This window comes from Hydra vulgaris, chromosome 13, assembly GCF_038396675.1.
Source record: "Hydra vulgaris chromosome 13, alternate assembly HydraT2T_AEP".
Classification (NCBI taxonomy): Eukaryota; Metazoa; Cnidaria; class Hydrozoa; order Anthoathecata; family Hydridae; genus Hydra; species Hydra vulgaris.
This window is the reverse complement of record NC_088932.1, coordinates 47,503,876-47,523,337: the sequence shown is the minus strand read 5'-3', so window position 1 is coordinate 47,523,337 and position 19,462 is coordinate 47,503,876. Positions and strand designations below refer to the sequence as shown.

General features: G+C 30.5%; 1 protein-coding gene across 1 annotated transcript in view; it reads right to left on the bottom strand.

Annotated features, from left to right (window-relative positions):
- Positions 1 to 5,475: 5,475 nt before the first annotated feature.
- LOC136090199 (uncharacterized) overlaps positions 5,476 to 19,462 on the bottom strand; it is a 97,767-nt gene continuing 83,780 nt past the window's right edge. Inside the window, exon 22 of the mRNA XM_065816399.1 lies at positions 5,476 to 8,673. Within this exon, the coding sequence (XP_065672471.1) occupies positions 5,881 to 8,673 (2,793 nt within the window). The 3' untranslated portion in view covers positions 5,476 to 5,880. The remainder of the gene's footprint in view (positions 8,674 to 19,462) is intronic.

The following is a 19,462-nucleotide window of genomic DNA, read 5'->3' as shown; positions in this document are numbered from 1 at the left end:
TTGACAGATGGCTTAATAGATCGCAAATTATATAAATCAGGAAAGCAAGATGAAGGAAACAAATTCCAAATATCAGATGTTCGAGGGAAAAAACTAGACGAATAAGCAATTTTGGAGCACTTAGGAACAGTCACAGAAAAAGGATTAAATCACTTAATTGAATGACAAGTAACACGAGAATGAATTATAGTAGATGGCACAAGAGACGCTAGCTCTTTAGAGCAGTGCCCATTATAGTATTTGTAGAAAAGAGAAAGAGAAGCAACATTACGACGATGTGATAATGGTTGGAGGTTGGCTGCAAGAGCAGGTCCAACTATGTTTACAATGCGTTTTTGCACCTTGTCAAAAAGAGAAAGGGCATCATTAGAGGATCCGCCCCAGATATGGCAACAATATTCTATACAAGGCCGGATTTGAGATTTATAGAGATAGAGAATAGAATCCGAAGTAAGAAAGTGACGAGCTCGATAAAGAGATCAACCTTAGCAGATGCTAATTTTGCAACTGATTTGATATATGGTTTCCAAGAAAGATCGGAAGTAAGAGGTAATCCTAGAAGATGAAGAGTAGGTGACTCATCGAGTACATCACCGTTCATAAATATAGGTAGTAACTAAATTATTTAAAAATACTTATTACGAAAATAAATTAAACTAAATTATTTTAACATTTGTTACGAGTTATGATTTATTATAATGTTAATATATTATATATAGTATACATAAAATCTTTACTTTAACTTTAGGCTTAAAAGAAATTGGGAAAAAAATAAGGACAATTTGAGCATTACTTTTTTTTCCAGAATTTTATATGCACTTGATAAAACTAAAACAATTAACAAGTAATTTAATAGGAATTAAAAGAAATAATAAACATTAATATGTTAGAGTAGGAAATGAAGCATTGATGACACACTCATAAAAGCATTATAAATATATTATAATAATAAACATAAACTTTTGGCGACCATATAAAACTTTTATTGCTTTTTGGTTAGCCTAACATAACTCAGTCAGATCAGTCAGATCAGGTTATCCTGTCAGATCAGTCAGATCAGGTTATCCTGCTACTGGTAACATGTAACCCAGTACAATCTGCTTCATGTCCTGTGCCTTGTAGGATACGCCTTTTTAGGCAAAGGCTAGGAGATGCCAACTCCGATTAAAAATACCCCCTGCCTTGGGGCTCTTGGTTGAGTAAAGGCTAGAGATGGTGTCTCGATAAAAATACTCATCTTCGGCAGATGTTAAATGCACCCGGCTACTGTCTTGTAGAAGGCCTCCTAGGCAAAGACTTAAGGGGTAAACAGATTCTATCTGTTAACCAGCCTCGCATCCCTTCTTCATCTATTAGGCTGGCGCAGATGTATTTTTAATACATTGTTTCCAGTTTAGGATGTTGAATGCTGGATCTTCTTGACTCAATGCATGGGTTTTGCTTGTGTCTCTGTTTTTTTGACGAGGCAACTCATTCTATTATCTCCTAATGAGGGTACAGCTCTAAAACTCAGTTTTATGGTTCTGAGGCCGGCTGGTAGTCAGGTTTCCCGAACTCTGTGGTAGCTCTCAGAGAGGCTGATTCCATCAACAGCTGAAAAATATTAAAGTATTAACAGTGCGATGTTGCGCATGGATGGTGTCCCTGTTCGTACTTTTGGTGTGCATTGCGGAGGCCACATTTGGAGCCCTTTGTTACGGCTTAGGGTTTATTAGTAGTAATGAGGCAATTGCTTGGGCTATTAAACGGTGTTCTGAGTACTATCTATGCTTTGAGTCAAGTTCTTCAATCTAATTTAAAAATGAATAAAGTACATCACCAAGTTCTCTAAACCTATCATTCACTAATATTCGTGGTCTTCGAAGTAACTTTTCTTCTGTTGCAAAGTTATCTCTTGCAAAGTTCACCAGACCTACTTGCTCTTTGTGAGACTAATTTGAGTTCGGCTGTCTCATCTTGTGATCTTAGTGTTGATGGTTATCTTCCTCTAATTCGTAAAGACTCTAATAGTCACATGCTTGGCCTCGGCATTTACATTCGTAAGAATTCACCTATTTGTCGTGAAACTAGGTTTGAATCCACAGACTATTCTTTTATGTGCTTTCGTTTAGTACCACTTTACTCTATCGCATTTCTCTTTGTTCTATATTGCTTTCCTTCCTCACAAGACTGCACTCTTTTTGACGTTATTTCTGATCATATTGACCAAGCCCTCTCTCTTTATCCATCAGCTAATATAATTGTTGTTGGTGACTTTAATGCTCACCACTCTGTATGGCTTGGCTCTAGTGTCAGTGATTCGGCAGGCATTAAAGCCCACAACTTTTGCGTTTCTCAATCCCTAACTCAAATAGTCAACTTTCCAACTCGCTTTCCAGACAACCCGAATCATTTACCTTCTCTACTCGACTTATGTCTTGTTTCTGATCCTAGTCAGTGCTCAGTTTCTCCATATTCACCCTTAGGTACTTCTGATCACAGTTTGATCTTTCTAAAACTAATATCTCATTCTTCTTCATCACCTGAATCCCCCTATTATCGAACCTCTTACAACTACAGTAAAGCTGACTGGGATTCTTTCCGTGATTTTCTTCGTGATGGCCCTTGGGTAGAAATCTTTCGTCTTCCTGTCAACAAATGTGCTTCTTACATAACTTCGTGGATTCAGGCTGGCATGGAATCTTTTTTTCCCTCTCGACGATTCCAGGTCAAGCCTCACTCTCCTCCATGGTTTTCTTCACACTGTGCTGCTGCGATTGCCAATCGAAACCGTTACTTTCATATTTATCAGCAAAACAATTCTTCAGAAAACAGACGTCTGTTTATTACTGCTAGCAACAATTGTAAAAAGGTTTTGCCTAACGCCAAAACCCGCTATTCGCAGGTCATGAAATCTCGTATCTCCTCTCAAAAATTAGGCTCTCGTGACTTCTGGAGAATCTTTAATAACATCAATAATAAGGGCAAATCTATAATTCCACCACTCTTGTATGGTTCAGACTTGGTCACCTCACCTAAAGACAAAGCCGAATTGTTTGCTAAAAACTTTTCATCAATATCATCTCTTGATTCCACTAGTTGCGTTCTACCTGATATTGCCAACAAACAGGTTGATCCATTGCTTGACATTCATATCACTCCAGCATCTGTATCTAAAGTGATTTCCTGCCTAGACTCTTCTCCAGCTTGTGGCCCGGACAACATACCTGTTATTGTCTTGCAGAAGTGTTCTCCGGCTGTCGTCTATACTCAAAACGATTTAACAAGTGCTTATCAGAGTCTTGCTTTCTAGCCTGCTGGAAAGCGGCAACTATTATCCCTATCTTCAAAAATTGTGGAGAGCGATCTGATTCGTCTAACTACCGTGCCATAAGTCTTCTTCCTATTATAAGCAAGGTTTTTGAATCTTTAATTAACAAACACTTAATTTCTCATTTTGAATCTAATAACTTACTTTCTGACCATCAATATGGATTTCGATCTTCTCGTTCTACAGCTGATTTGCAAACAATAATAACTGACAGGTTTTATCATGCATTAGATGAAGGTGTAGAGGTTAAGGCCATCGCTCTTGACATTTCAAAACCATTTGATAAAGTTTGGCATGCTGGTCTTCTCCAAAAGCTTTCTTCTTATGGTGTATCCGGCAACATCTTTAAGATCATTGAATCCTTCCTTTCCAATCGTAGCATAAAAGTTGTCCTCGATGGACAACACTCTTTTTCTAATTCTGTAACTTCAGGGGTTCCTCAAGGTTCTATCGTTGGCCCTATACTCTTTTTAATTTACATTAACGATCTTCCAGATATTCTCACATCTAAGGTGGCATTGTTTGCTGATGATACTACCATTTATTCTTGTCGCGATAAGAAACCAACACCCTCTGATTGCTTGGAGGGGGCATTTGAGCTTGAAAAGGATCTCACTTCTGCTACAGCATGAGGCTCACAGTGGCTGGTAAACTTTAATTCAGATAAAAAATTTTTAGCCAATCGTTATCGCAATAGTTTAGATCTTCCTATATTTATGAACGGTGATGTACTCGATGAGTCACCTACTCTTCATCTTCTAGGACTAATTCTTATTTCTAATCTTTTTTGGAAAACATATATCAAATCAGTTGCAAAATTAGCATCTGCTAAGGTTGCATCTCTTTATCGAGCTTGTCACTTTCTTACTTCGGATTCTATTCTCTATCTCTATAAATCTCAAATCCGGCCTTGTATAGAATATTGTTGCCATGTCTGGGGCGGATCTTCTAATGATGCCCTTTCTCTTTTAGACAAGGTGCAAAAACGCATTGTAAACATAGTTGGACCTGCTCTTGCAGCCAACCTCCAACCATTATCACATCGTCGTAATGTTGCTTCTCTTTCTCTTTTCTACAAATACTATAATGGGCACTGCTCTAAAGAGCTAGCGTCTCTTTTGCCATCTACTATAATTCATTCTCGTGTTACTCGTCATTCAATTAAGTGTCATCCTTTTTCTGTGACTGTTCCTAAGTGCTCTAAAAACGCCTATTCGTCTAGTTTTTTTCCTCGAACATCAGCCCTTTGGAATTCGCTTCCTTCATCTTGCTTTCCTGACTCATATAATTTGCAATCTTTTAAGTCGTCCGTCAATCGTTATCTTGCTCTACAATCTTGATCTTTTCTCTTTCAGTAACTTCCAACTTTAATTAGTGGCTGCTTGCAGCCTTGTTGGAAGCAAAGATGTTTAAAAAAAAAAAAAAAAAAAATTGGAAAAAAAAAATCCAACGCAGAAATTATCAACTGTTTTTCTTTTTAGGTAAATAATTTTTTTTATTTAACAAAGATGATTTGGCATTTTTAATATGATCAAAAGTTCATGTTCTATTAAAATATTTGCTGAAGTCAACAGTAGCAAAAAGACTTTAACAATATTTTTTTTGAAAATCTACATCCACCTACACGTAAACCAAGTAATTTGCAATATAATTTGCATTACTTAAAGGATCTGCAGGTGGACCGATTACACTTTGTGTTATTCGGCCCAATAAAACAAATATGCTATATGTTGCGATGGTACATGAGTTAAAAACACATTGTTTGTAAAAAAATATTGCAGCAATAGTCATTTTGTACCACTATTTAGTATACAGAATTAAAAATGCTTTATTGATTAAGAGTTATTATTAAGAAATTACCCATTAACTAACCTCTAATGTAATATCTTTCGGCTTTTCTCGCTGTTATCTTTTTTAAACTCTGTTATTTTTTTCCTGAGTTTTAATCTTCTTCTGTTCTTCCTAAACATACTTGCTATTGGTCCGTCAAAGCGAGTTATAATGCTCTAAGCTAAACTTGTCTTTGCGGACTTTGGTATGTGGTCACTATATGACAACCTGAGAAGGATAATCCACAATACTCAAATTACGCATGTTAGTTAAAACTGAATATTAATTATCAAATTTTATCAGCTATTTGCAATAAACGAATAAAAAGGCAAAAATAAAATTAAAAATCTGTAATATATAATATGCATATACAAATTTCTTTGACGATATATTTCTTTAAACTTCGTGAAAAGAGATAATAAAATTTAAAATATTATAAAAATAGCTTAAGCTGCAAATAAATGAAATATCGCCAATTGAGAACTAACAAGCTATATGAACTAGGGAAAAACACACACACAAAAAAAGTTTTTAACTAACGATTAAAATGTAAAACTTTTTAAGCATTAAAAAAGTTAAAAAAAAAAAAGAAGTAAATTAATAAGTAAAGAAATTACAAAAAAATAAAAAATAGTATTGTAGCTACAATACATATTCGTTAAAAATAATATTTTAAACTCGTTAAAATGCAATAATTTGAAAGTACATAACTGTTCAAAATTGCAATGACATTAAAAACGTTATAGTACCATAAAAAGTTGAACAGACTTACTATCCATGTACATTGACAAATTAACTAAACGTCTTACTCTAAGGTTTTCGTTTAAACCTGTTACACGATACAGATGAAAGCTAGCTTGTTGGTCAAAAGCAAACCGAAGCTGGTTAGCTGAGATCTCAAATTCCTTTTTTCCATCCAAATAGCTCGTTTTTACTTCAATATATATACACTTTATATTTGAATTTTCTGATTCTACTTTCTGGTCAGTAAACTCTATTTTAATATCATAAGGATCGCCTGTCTCTTCTCTTTCATTGAGCCAGAATATTTTTACCTTGCCTTCTGTAATGTCATCTTTATAAATTTCCTGAATATGGCGATAAACAATAAACTCGCCAAAATATCCGCTTCTATCAGATTTTTCTTTATCAATCTTAGATTTTTCAAAATCTTTTAAAGTACCTTGAATGATTATAGGCAGGTCTTCATACTGGTCTTCTATGACAGGATTTTCAAACTTTTCAAAATTGCATGATTTTAGTTTGCCACAGCTAAAGTTATTTTTATTTCTTAAAGGCAATTGCTCATTATGTGGTTTCATTGTTTGGTTTACTTGATTCCATTTTTTCCATCGATTTAATCTTTCATCGCAATTTACACTATGAACTGCAACTGGGTTAGAAGGTAAATTACAAATTTTGTCAGAGTTGGACGGTAAACATGATTGAGCACCTAAAGAACTTATTTGTTGCAAGTTGTTTAAAATTTCGTTCTTAGAATCAAAATTTTGATTAACTACTAAATAATCTGATTCGGCCTTTGTTTTATCTGAAAGAGTATTAGAATTTCTTTCCAGTGATTGATTAGCCATAGGTTCTACCAAATAATTATTTTCAGCACATTCAGGGTTGACAGGACCCTTCCATTTCTCAAGAACTTCTTTTTCAGCATTTTTTAACGATTCTGGCTTTGTATTAGACTTTCTTTCCAGTGTATTAGAATTTCTTTCCAGTGATTGATTAGCCATAGGTGCTACCAAATGATTATTCTCAGCACATTCGGGGTACACAGGAGCCTTCCATTTCTCATGAACTTCTTTTTCAGCATTTTTTAATGATTCTGGCTTTGCAACGAAACCTAAACCAGCAGGATTACGTGGGGGCCAACATGTTAATCCTTTATTTTCGACAGGTAACGAAGCATTTTCAATTGGTAACTCTTTTACGACTGGAACTGTTTGATGACTATATTTGACTAATTTAGGCTCAGAGTAATGCCATATTTTCTCAGGAGAAGAAATCTCAGGTATATTCTTGCGCTTTAGACATTCATCTTTATTTTTTACCGTTAAATACGTAAGAATAAAGTCAAGCAATTCTTCCTTATATTTCTCATTACTACCGACAAACAAACTTAAAATTTCATCAAGTATATTCTCAAACTTTGATTTTTCTTCAGCATACTCTGAAGTAATATAGACGGTTGCATGTTTTGCTTCAGCATCTAATACTAAAGCTATTTTTACTTGAGAAATATTTACACTGTTTCGGTCAGAGAGACGGTAAACAGCTTCAAGTTTTTCTACAGTAAATATAGTCGAATTTTGCAAGTACGTATGAAAATCCTTTGAGCAAAGTTGTTCATAAACTAAAGGTATCTTTGCTTTTAAATAACGCTGAACTATCGGAGAGATGTCGTGAAGAGTCTTTTCCCACTTTGAGCAACCTCTTTCCATAAATGTTGTAGTAATTTCAGGTTCCATAAAAACATCTGAAAGGAGTCTAATACCACAAGCTTTGAAAAAAATCATGATCTTAAAAAATTTCAAGAGACAAGAATCTGTTATCCGTTTGGCGTTATTTAAATTTATCATATTTAAAACAGAATCAAAGAAAATTAATGGTACTTGTCTACTTTCTTGAAAAACCTTTGAAAGGCTATTGTATTCAGCCAGAAGAGGAAGTTCAGATATACAACAGAAAGTGTTGTTGGACGTTGGAAATATATGTTCCTCTATAATATCCTTGCCATGAACATGCAATAACTGTGGATCAATAAATGATGCAAGATCTTCGTATTGTTGCTTACGTTCTTCAGTTGATTCTGAAAAGCTCAATTCGTTTAACTCTTTGAGTTTGCTATTTATAATAAACATGTGACCAAGAACAGAAAACAAATTAAATAGCTTTTCACATGCAATTTTATCAGGTAAAACCGTTTTGCTAGCAATGGATCTTGCAAGATTGATATACTCTTGGATGCTAGGATATCTATTAACTCCTAACTTGTTGACAAAAAAGTTGAGCAAATCCTTAGGGTAATAACTGTTAAGAGTGCGTTTAATAGCAATTTCATCTTTGAAATTACTGAGTATTCCTGAAGGATCCTCCCAGCACAAATTATTAACTAAGAAAAATTTTCCCTCTAAAACAGAAGTGCCATTTGGAAATGTTTGAACTTTTTGATCGTGTGGTAAAAATACTAAAGGATATTGCTTAAGTTCATTAATTATGTTAGAATAACCTAACTGGTGCTTCTCAAAATATTTGTAAATATTTATTGAATGATCGTAGCTTGTGGAAAACAATGATTCTTCTCTCCAAGACTGGAATTCTTTTACAAAAGATTCAAACTTAATATCAGTTTGTACACCAAGACTAAGAATGAAATCTTTGCACTTCACTTTATTTGATAAGTAGTTCACTTTTTTTCCCATTAAAAAAAGTATTTTATCATTACTACTATAGAGATTTATTGGTTGATGTAACTTTGGTATTTCTAGGTTATCTGGTAACCATTCTGAAAATCTCATCTAAAGTAATTAAAGTAGAATATTCAAAACATGATAAAACAAATATGTAGAAATATAACAAATATATAACAAATATATATATATATATATATATATATATATATATATATATATATATATATATATATATATATATATATATATATATATATATATATATATATATATATATATATATATATATATATATATATACATATATATATAGTAGCATGCAAAAGTTTAGAAACACTAACTTTTTTTTTGGATTTTAAGGCATAACCTCTTACAAACTTTCTCAAAAAAACTGTAATTTTTATCAAAGACTTTGCAAAGGAAACAATGGAAAAGCGTAAAAAACTCTGGGATAAAGTGATTAAATTGAGAAAAGAAGGTAAATACGCAATTCTCAAGTTCGATTCTATTTTTTGTAGAGATCATAAAAAATAATTTTTTTTACAATTTTTTTTACATACAGTTTTAAGAAAGTGCTTCTAATTTATAACGCAATCAAAATGTCTGTAACAAATGATTTTAAATCGTTTAGTTGTAATTTTTCAGCATCTGATGAAAAATTTGATCCAGATATTAATTATTTCAATGACATTATTACGGATTGTTCTTATTACTATCCTAACAAATTAGAAGAATTTTTTTATAAGTATACAAAAAGCAATAAGTTTGATCAACTAAGAATTCTTCATATAAATATTAGAAGCCTAAACCGCAATTTTGAAAATCTTCTCAATTTGTTACAAGAAACCAACAATTTTTTAAATATAATTTGTTTAATCGAAAGCTGGATAACTGAAAAAGATTTAAAAACTACTTCAAATTTTAATCTTCCTTACTTTGATTTAATTTCTCAAGAGAGACTTATCAATAAACGCGGTGGAGGAGTTCTTATTTATGTAAAGAAAAATATTGCGCATTATATTAGGAATGATTTGAGTGTGACGGCGACAAAGAAATTTAAACTATTGAAATTCTAAACAATCAATCACAAAACATTTTACTGAGCTGTTGCTATAGGTCCCCAAATGGTGTGGCCGAGAACATGAGCATGTATTTTGAAGAAAACCTTTTCAAAATAGGCATTCTTGAAAAAAAATGGATATGTCATCAAATATTGTCTTAATGAAACTATTTTATTGAAAAACTTTATCTTTATAAGTTTTAGTAAAATTTTTGGCTTTTTTGAAATAAACATTAATCAAAATTTAGTTAATTCTAAACTTTTACATAGAAAACTTTTTGAAAAATACAATTATATTTATATTAATTGTTAAATTTTTGTTTTTTGTGAAAAGTTATGTACTAAAAACGAAAAATGAATTATTCAAAAAAAAGTTAGTGCTTTTTTTGCACACTACTGTATGTATGTGTGTAAATATATATATATATATATATATATATATATATATATATATATATATATATATATATATATATATACACACCGTAAAATCGGATAAGTTTGGTCACCATGTATGTATGTGTGTAAATATATATATATATATATATATATATATATATATATATATATATATATATATATATATATATATATATATATATATATATATTATATATATATACACACACCGTAAAATCGGATAAGTTTGGTCACCATGTAACTTCGGTCATTTAAGAAAAAATTTAAAAAAAGCATGCAAAATTCAAATTTTACAAACTTTTTTCTCAAACAATATTTGTAATTAGTTCATAAATATGAATCTATAAAAAAGATAACAATGTTTATATGTAACTTGCTGAAATAATTCTTTAGCAAAACAACAATTTGAAAAAAGTCAAAAATAAGCAAATTATTAAAAAAAACGATCAAATTTAATCTTAGTATTATTAAGAATCACCAAACTAATTATATCTACAATAACAAAATTATTAATTTTTGAAAATTAACTACTTTTCTAAAAATTAGTGAAATTTTGAAATACTCTAACTTCGGTCATTCACGGATAAACAACGAAGGAGACAATTAGCAGTAATACTGTGAAATGTTGATAAGTGTTGCGAATGTAAAAATTACCGGTAACATGTAAATTTTGGCAATTTTAAAATGGATACACACCACGGTATTTTATTTGAATAAAAAATTTGTTCATAATTTCAAAACTAACTGACGGTCCTTTGAGTTCTAAAAAATGTCAAGCTTGTGACATTATTTTTGGAGATAAAATTACATTTGAAAAAACCTTTTTAAATTAATTGAAAAATATATTTTTAATTTTGTTAACCAGTGGTGTAGCAAATGTGTTAATGGCCAAAGTAATAAAATAGTTGACTAATTACATTAAAAATTAAAAATACTACTACTTATATTTAAAAAAACCTTATTTTATGTGCTCCTTCTTGTTTTCTTTGGTGTCCAAAAAGACTTTTTTTTTGAACCTGGGGCAATGCCCTCCTTAGTTACTGGTATTACCTGAATTTATATCATAATTTTACAATAAAGCAACATTTAAAAATTAGTTTTCATTATTTGTGACGTTAAGTTTGTTATATATTATTAGAATTTATATAGCAGCTGAACTTTTGAGATGGTATTGAAAGTTCGGTCAAAATAGACGTTTTTATTTTAAATTAAATGAGTACTAGTTTTTATTTTTCATTTTTTTATTTTTACAATATCAATTATCAATATAATTTTCTGTATGATCCAGAAAAAAAAATTGTAAATTTTTTAATTATACATGATAAATAGTTGTTCAAAGCTTAAGTGACCAAACTTAGGTGATTTTACGGTATACATATAATAAGTAAATTTATGCATAACATTGATCTCATTTTATTAACAAACAATATAAACATTGTAAATTACATTAATTTAATTCAACATGGCCTTAATCGATACTTCTAAAGGTATTGTTTTCTTATTTTTTTAACTTTTTTGTATTTAGAGTAAAAGCGGGTCAAACCGATCATACTATTTTTTCGATCATTAATCGAAATATTTAAATAAAACTGGAACTGATAGGAATATTTAAAAAATAAAAACACCAGAAGAAAGAGAATCATCTCCTCTATTCAAATGTGTCAAAATAAAATCCAAATCATTTTTCAGTCATTTTATTTTTATAAAAGTTTAAAAGAGAGTCGTAGAAATTTGCTTTTTTCTTTTATTTGCTATCGTAATAATTCAGGAACCATAATTTGTTTAAAAATAATTTTACCTCTATCTTGTAGAAAATTTAATTTTAATACCGATTACATAATTTTTTTTCGTTTTATAGTTAAATATTAGACAAAAAAGTAAGAAAAATTAATATTAAATTTTTTCTGGTAAAACCGATAATTCACATATTTACTTTAAATTCCTTTATTAAGTAGTATGTGAGTTTTTAAATTAGGTACCTAGGTGAATTAAATTATTGGATTTTAATTCACCTAGGTACCTAGGAACTTGGAGTTCTGGGTTCTTCCTATATAAAGTTATTTTACAAAAATGACTCAATGATGTTTATTAATTATTCACTTTCAAGATGACAACAAGTAAAAAGTCATACAATGAAGAAGATATTGAAGCTGCATTAAATGATATAAAAGGAAAAAATACTTCAGTCAGAAAAGCTGCATTCAAATATGGCATTCCATTCTCAACTCTAATAGGTTGCAAGAACAACAACAATGCTAGCTTCGAGGGATCAGGATCAACAACTGTACTCTCACAGCAAACAGAGTCAATTATGGTGCATGCGTTTAAGCTCCTATGTAATTGGGGTTATGGTTTAACACAAAATGATGTCATGGACTTCTTATGCGGTTACCTTCTTTGTACAAATCAATCAGGCCTATTTAAAAACGGCAGGCCTGGCAAAGACTTATTTTTATGCATTTATAAACCGATGGTCTAAAGAAATTTCCACAAGAAAAACTCACACTTTAGCATCTGTCAGAGCCGATTCTTGTACGCAAGAAATAATTGATAATTATTTTGAAGTTGTCACTAAACAATACCAATTGCCTGGGATAACTTCTGGTTGTCACATTTGGAATTGCGATGAAACAGGTTTCTGTGGTGATCAAGACAAAGCAACTATAGTATGTCAAAAAGGTGCAAAGCGTGTTTTGAAACTCACTGGTAACAATGAAAAAATCCATTATACAGTGAACAATTGCTGTAATGCTGATGAATACTTTACACCATCATTCGTGGTATACAAAGCAAAACGAAACTTTAAGGCTCAGTGGGCTTTAGGTGGTCCAACTGGCATCAAATATTCAATTTCTAAATCTGGTTGGATGGAGCATGACACATTTATTGAATGGTTGAAGGAAGTGTATATACCAGAATTTCAAGCCATTAGTGGTACTCATATTTTACATCTTCATAGACATACGTCTCACGTCAGTTTAACAGCTGTATTGCTATGTCGGGAAAACAATATAATTTTGATTTGTCTACCAGCCCACTCATCTCACATTCTTCAGCCACTGGACAGGGGTGTCTTCCACACTTGCTTAACATGGCAATCCATGTTAAGCTAGTGTGGAAGGCAGTTCTTACCAAATATTACAAAGACACAAAATGCAAAAACTTAGATAAAGAAAATTTTTCTACGTTGCTCAAACAGGTGCATGAGAGTGGTAAGTGTTTTACACGCTTGCACGCTATTGCTGGTTTTGAATATACTGGGTTATTTCCACTTAATAAAAACAAAATCAATCAACAGGCATTAGCTATCTCCGAAACGTTTAATCAACTGACGTCTTCAACGCCATTGCGAACAATAAAGTCTTAAGCATTATCTTCTGAACCAGCAACAGCAACTTCGAGGTTTGACAAGTACAGAGCACTACACGAGAGAATAAAAATCGAAATAGAAAATGAGCTAAAAAGTTTCTTTCAAGAAAAAAATCAGTTTTATATAAAAAAATCGAGGCAACCTAATATTCCGAAAATTGCTGGCCAATGTATTACAGAACACCGTGTTGCAGATCATCTCAAAAGAAGAGAAGAAGTTAAGTAACTCAAATTAGCTGAAAAACAAGCTAAAAAGCGTAAAACCATCTGCAAACTCATAATACCATTGCAGAACCCTGCAGAAAAAGAAGTAACTCAAAATATAGAACCGATTACAACACCTTCAGCCAAAAGAAGAAAAGTTATTAAATGCAAAAAGTGTAAAAAAGAAATACAATCGGACATGATGTCATGTGAGAATCCAAATTGCAATACTTAGCTCTGCAACAAAACATGTTTTCCAAAAAATTTTGTAATGGGTTCAGATTTTTTTTGTTGTAAAAAATGTAAACCTTAAATCTTTTATTATTTCTGTATGCTATATAAAAAATATATAGCATGTTTCTGTATGCTATATAAAAAATATATAAAAATATATACATTTGCATATATAAAATGTTAAATTTATTAAATGTATTTTATATTGATCGGTTTTAACAGACTTTTTGCCAAAAGTGATCATTTTTTTCTCTTCTAGTTTTCATATTTTCAAATACAATTAAAAAAAAAAAAATTAATAAATAATGTGCTTGTTGGTATTTTTTATCTTATTTAAAAAAAATAGTTTAAAAATTTAAAAAAATAATAAAGTTACTTGATTTTTATTGTTTGGTGATCGGTTTGACCTACTTTTACTCTATGTGTTTATGCTTTTCAGTCATAGATAAAAATTTACCATGGAATTATTTTATACGGGAACAAAATGGAAGTGCAGGTCAATGCAAGAATTGTTCAAAAACATTTCAAGAATCTGGTGGCAGTACAAGTGGCAAGCATGCACACCTTTCAACACAGCACAAAATTAACCTTTTAAAAAGAGATAACCCAGATGAACCAAATTAAATGTCCACACCAATGAACATATACACATCTACAAATTTGAGTAATTTGTCAAAAATATCAAAATACTTCAGAAATTTAGCTGATGATTAGTTTGGTGCAGTTGTTGCACAATTAACAGCCAATGAGGTTTCAATTACAACAGATGGAGCATCGGTAATGATGATAGTGGGAAAGTTAATTAGTGCTAATAATCAATCATGTTTAGTGCATGGCATTCAATAAGTGATTATCAAGGTTCTTTATGATAAATATAATTACTTTTTGTCAGCCAATTTAAAAGACAAAGAAAAATCTACTTATTTAGAACAAGATTTCTCCAACATTGAGGAAATGATTTCTCCAAGCTTTCTTCATTTCTTCAAGATTTCTCCAACAATGAGGAAATCTCCAACAATGAGGAAACAATGAGAACAATATTTCTCCAACAATGAGGAAAAAGAAGATGTGGGTAGTTAAAAGTTATTATCTGAAACGAACATTGATCCAATCATTAGGCATGCAAGTATTGTTCAGCAGATAGAAAAGATTTGCAAAATTGTCAAAATATTTCACCTTTCGCTACTGAAAAATCAAATACTGTAGAAAAATATCAAGTGGGGAATTGAGTAAGGAACTTTCTTTAATTTTTGACAATTGAACCCATTGGAGTAGCCGACTAACAATATTGAGCATTTTTATAAAGTTAGAAATCCTACAAAAAAGTATATATATATTTATATATATATATATATATATATATATATATATATATATATATATATATATATATATATATATATATATATATATATATATATATTAATTATTCACCTCCCCAAGGCCAAGAGGGCCACTACAGTCAAGGAGGCTATTTTTTGTGGTTACAACCCTCTCTCAACTCTATAACCCCAAATCACAAACCTCAACGAAAAAGGCCACTGCGCGGAGAAACTAGTTGATGTATAAATATACATATATATATATATATATATATATAAACATATATATAAACATATATATATATATATATATATATATATATATATATATATATATATATATATATATATATATATATATATATATATATATATATATATATATATATATGTATGTATATATATATATATATATATATATATATATATATATATATATATATATTAAAAAAATTTTAAAATTTATTCTACAAAATAGAGTGCTCAATGCTCTTAAATAAACTGAGAAATTAGAGATTAGTAGAAAATCACTTAATGAAAATTTTTCTCATTTAACACTGTGTTTCAGCAATAAAGACTCATCAGAAATGAATGATCAAAATTAATAAAATTTCACTTTATACCAAAAATTAAAAACACAAATTACATTTATGGAATTTGCTGAAACTATCGTAAAAAGAATTCTTTGGAAATGATTACTTATGCCTTTTTTAAAAAAAATATTTTTTAAAAAGGGAGACTTAATGTATTTATTATTTGAGCTCATGTATTATTATAGTTTTTTAGGAGAAACTTATTTTTGTGCCTGCATTTAGAAATTAATTCCGATTTTTTGTTTAATAAACGTTCTTATTTTGGATGTGTAATTATTTCAAAATTTTTTTATAGGCATAGTATACATTTTTTGGAAATACTGTTATATGCTGGCACTGTTTTAAGGATAGACCAGTATAAAATCGTCAATATTTTAAACTTTTGATTATATTTTAATATATATTTTGACAGAATGGTGTCCTTTGAATACTTTTTATTTTTAAAAGATTGCATTTATTTGGCAAAACGCTTTTTCTATTCGCCCTCTGTTATGCCAATATACTGTTTATCTGGTACATTCTTAGAGGAAACAACACATTTATATACCACATTTTTTGATAAACAACTTCCACTCATTGGACAATTGTTTTTTTGTTTACAATTACAATTTTCTGTAGTTTTTTCATTTAGGATTTTGTTTTTGTTTAACAAAGCATTAATGTGACCTTTTATAATTCTTTCCATATTTTTTGTACAACTGTAGCTAACTTTATTTGTATTTTGATTAAAAATTTTATGTAATTTATTTAGAGGGTGAGAAATGCTTATCGACCAATTTTAAGAACACATTTTTTATGTTAGTGGAAACATTTTTGCTATATGAGGGGTTGAACCAAATTACATTTCTAGTATATTTTAATTTTTTGTATTCTTTTTTTCAGGGTCAATTTTTAGTTCAAAATTTTCAAAACCACTCTTTTTAAGGGCATCTTCAAATATTCGTTTAGAGGAATTGAATACATTTTCATTAGAGGAATTTGGTTTAGCCTGTTCTTAATTAAAAATGGGATTAGTTTTAGAATTTGGGGTGGATGATTTGAGTTAATATTAATATACAATAATTCATCGTTCGGTTATTTGAAAGGCTTATATGAATTTTCAGAAAGGTTAAATGTGACGTCAAGAAAGTTCACAATTTTTAAATTTATGTTTATTTCGATTTGAAACAAATATTTAAAAAAATTTTTATAATATCTTTTCTAATTTCATTTAGCTGTGGACCAGATTTTTTACACATTACTATTAAACCATCGTCGCAATAAAGGTCTAAATCATTTATATTGATTATTTTACTTAATAAATCTAAAATGCATAGTCCAACAAAATCACAAATCTCTTCTCCATCATAAGCCCATTGTTACATCAAAGCAATATACCACTGATGTTATAAATTGGCTCTCCATAATCGAAAATAAAAATGACTGTACATTTATTCAATTTGATATTAATGATTTTTACCCTTCAATAACTGCAGATATTTTAGATAAAACAATTAAATTTGCAATAAGCCACACAGTTATTCCTGCAGAAACAATCCGTATAACAAAACATTGCAGAAAAACCTTACTTTATTTTAATAAGGAAACTTGGAAAAAGAAAAACATACATGACTGCTTTGATGTACCAACCGGCAGTTATAATGGAATGAGACAATGAAAAAAATTTTTGTTAAGTGATTTTCTACTAATTTAATTTACATATATATATATATATATATATATATATATATATATATATATATATATATATATATAAATATATATATATATATATATATATATATATATATATATATATATATATATATATATATAGAGAGAGAGAGAGAGAGAGAGAGAGAGAGAGAGAGAGAGAGAGAGAGAGAGAGAGAGAGAGAGAGAGAGAGAGAAGTATTATTTAACCTCTCTTATATGGTTCAGATTTTGTCACCTCACCTAAAGACAAAGCTGAATTGATTGCTACGAACTTCTCATTAATATCATCTCTCTTTTTTTTTTTTAAACATCTTTGCTTCCGACAAGGCTGCAAGCAACCACTACCAGAGTTGGAAGTTACTGAAAGAGAAAACCTGAAGTTTGTAGAGCAAGATAACAATTGACAGATGACTTAATAGATTGCAAATTATATGAATCAGGAAAGCAAGTAGAAGGAAGTAACTTCCAAAGAACTAATGTTTGAGGAAAAAAACTAGACGAATAAGAGTTTTTGAAGCACTTAGGAACAATCACCAAAAAAAGATGAGACTTAATTGAATGACGAGTAATACGAGAATGAATTTTAGTAGATGGCACAAGAGTCGCTAGCTCTTAAGAATAGTGCCCATTATAGTATTAGCAGAAAAGAGAAAGAGAAGCAAGAGAGATTGGCTGCAAGAGCAGGTTCAACTATGTTTATAATGCATTTTTGCACATTGTCTGAAAGAGAAAGGACATCATAGGAAAATTTGCCCTAGATATGGCAACAGTATTCCATACAAGAACAGATTTGAGATTTATAGAGATAAAGAATAGAATCCAGAGTAAGAAAGTGTCAAGCACGATAAAGAGATGCAACCTTACCAGATGCTAATTTTGCAATGGATTTAGGGATAATTCAATGGATATAGGACTTCCAAGAAAGATCGGAAGTAAGAGCTAATCCTAGAAGATGAAGGGTAGATGACTCATTGAGTACATTACCATTCATAAATATAAGAAGATCTAAATTATTGCGATAACAGTTGGCTAAAAAAAATTGTTTTTAATCTGAATTAAAGTTCACCAGCCACTGTGAGCTTCATGCTGTAGCAGAAGTGAGATCCTTTTCAAGCTCAAATATCCCCTTCAAGCAATCAGAGAGTGTTGGCTTCTTATCATGATAAAAATAAATGATAGCATCATCAGCGAACAATGCCACCTTAGGTGTGAGAATATCTGGAAGATCGTTAATGTAAATTAAAAAGAGTATAGGGCCATGGATTGATCCTTGAGGAACCCCTGAAGTTACAGGATATGAAGAAGAGTGCTGTCCATGGAGGACAAATTTTATACTACGATTGGAAAGGAAGGACTCAATAATCTTAAAAAAGTCACCAGATACACCATAGGAAGAAAGCTTATGGAGAAGACCAGCATACCAAACTTTGTTAAAAGCTTTAGAAATGTCAAGAGCGATAGCCTTAACCTATCCACCTCTATTTAATGACGATAAAACCTATCAGTTATCACTGTAAGCAAATCAGCTGTAGAACGAGAAGATCGAAATCCATATTGATAATCAGAAAGTAAGTTATTAGATTCAAGATGAGAGACTAAGTGCTTGTTAATTAAAGATTCAAAAACCTTGCTTATAATAATAAGAAGACTAATGGGATGGTAGTTAGACGAATCAGATCGCTCTCCAAAATTTTTGAAAATAGGGATAACAGATGCCGCTTTCCAGCAGGCTGGAAAACAAGACTCTGTTGAATAGTTTCGAAAGTATAGATGACAGGTCTGGAGAAAACTTCTGCAAGACTATAACAGGTATGTTGTCCAACCACAAGCTGTAGAAGAATCTAAGCAAGAAATCACTTTAGATACAGAAGCTGGAGTGATACAAATGTCAAGCAATGGATCAACCTGTTTGACGGCTATATTAAGTAGAACACAACTAGTGGAATCAAGAGATGATATTGATGAAGCAAACAATTCAGCTTTGTCTTTAAGTGAGG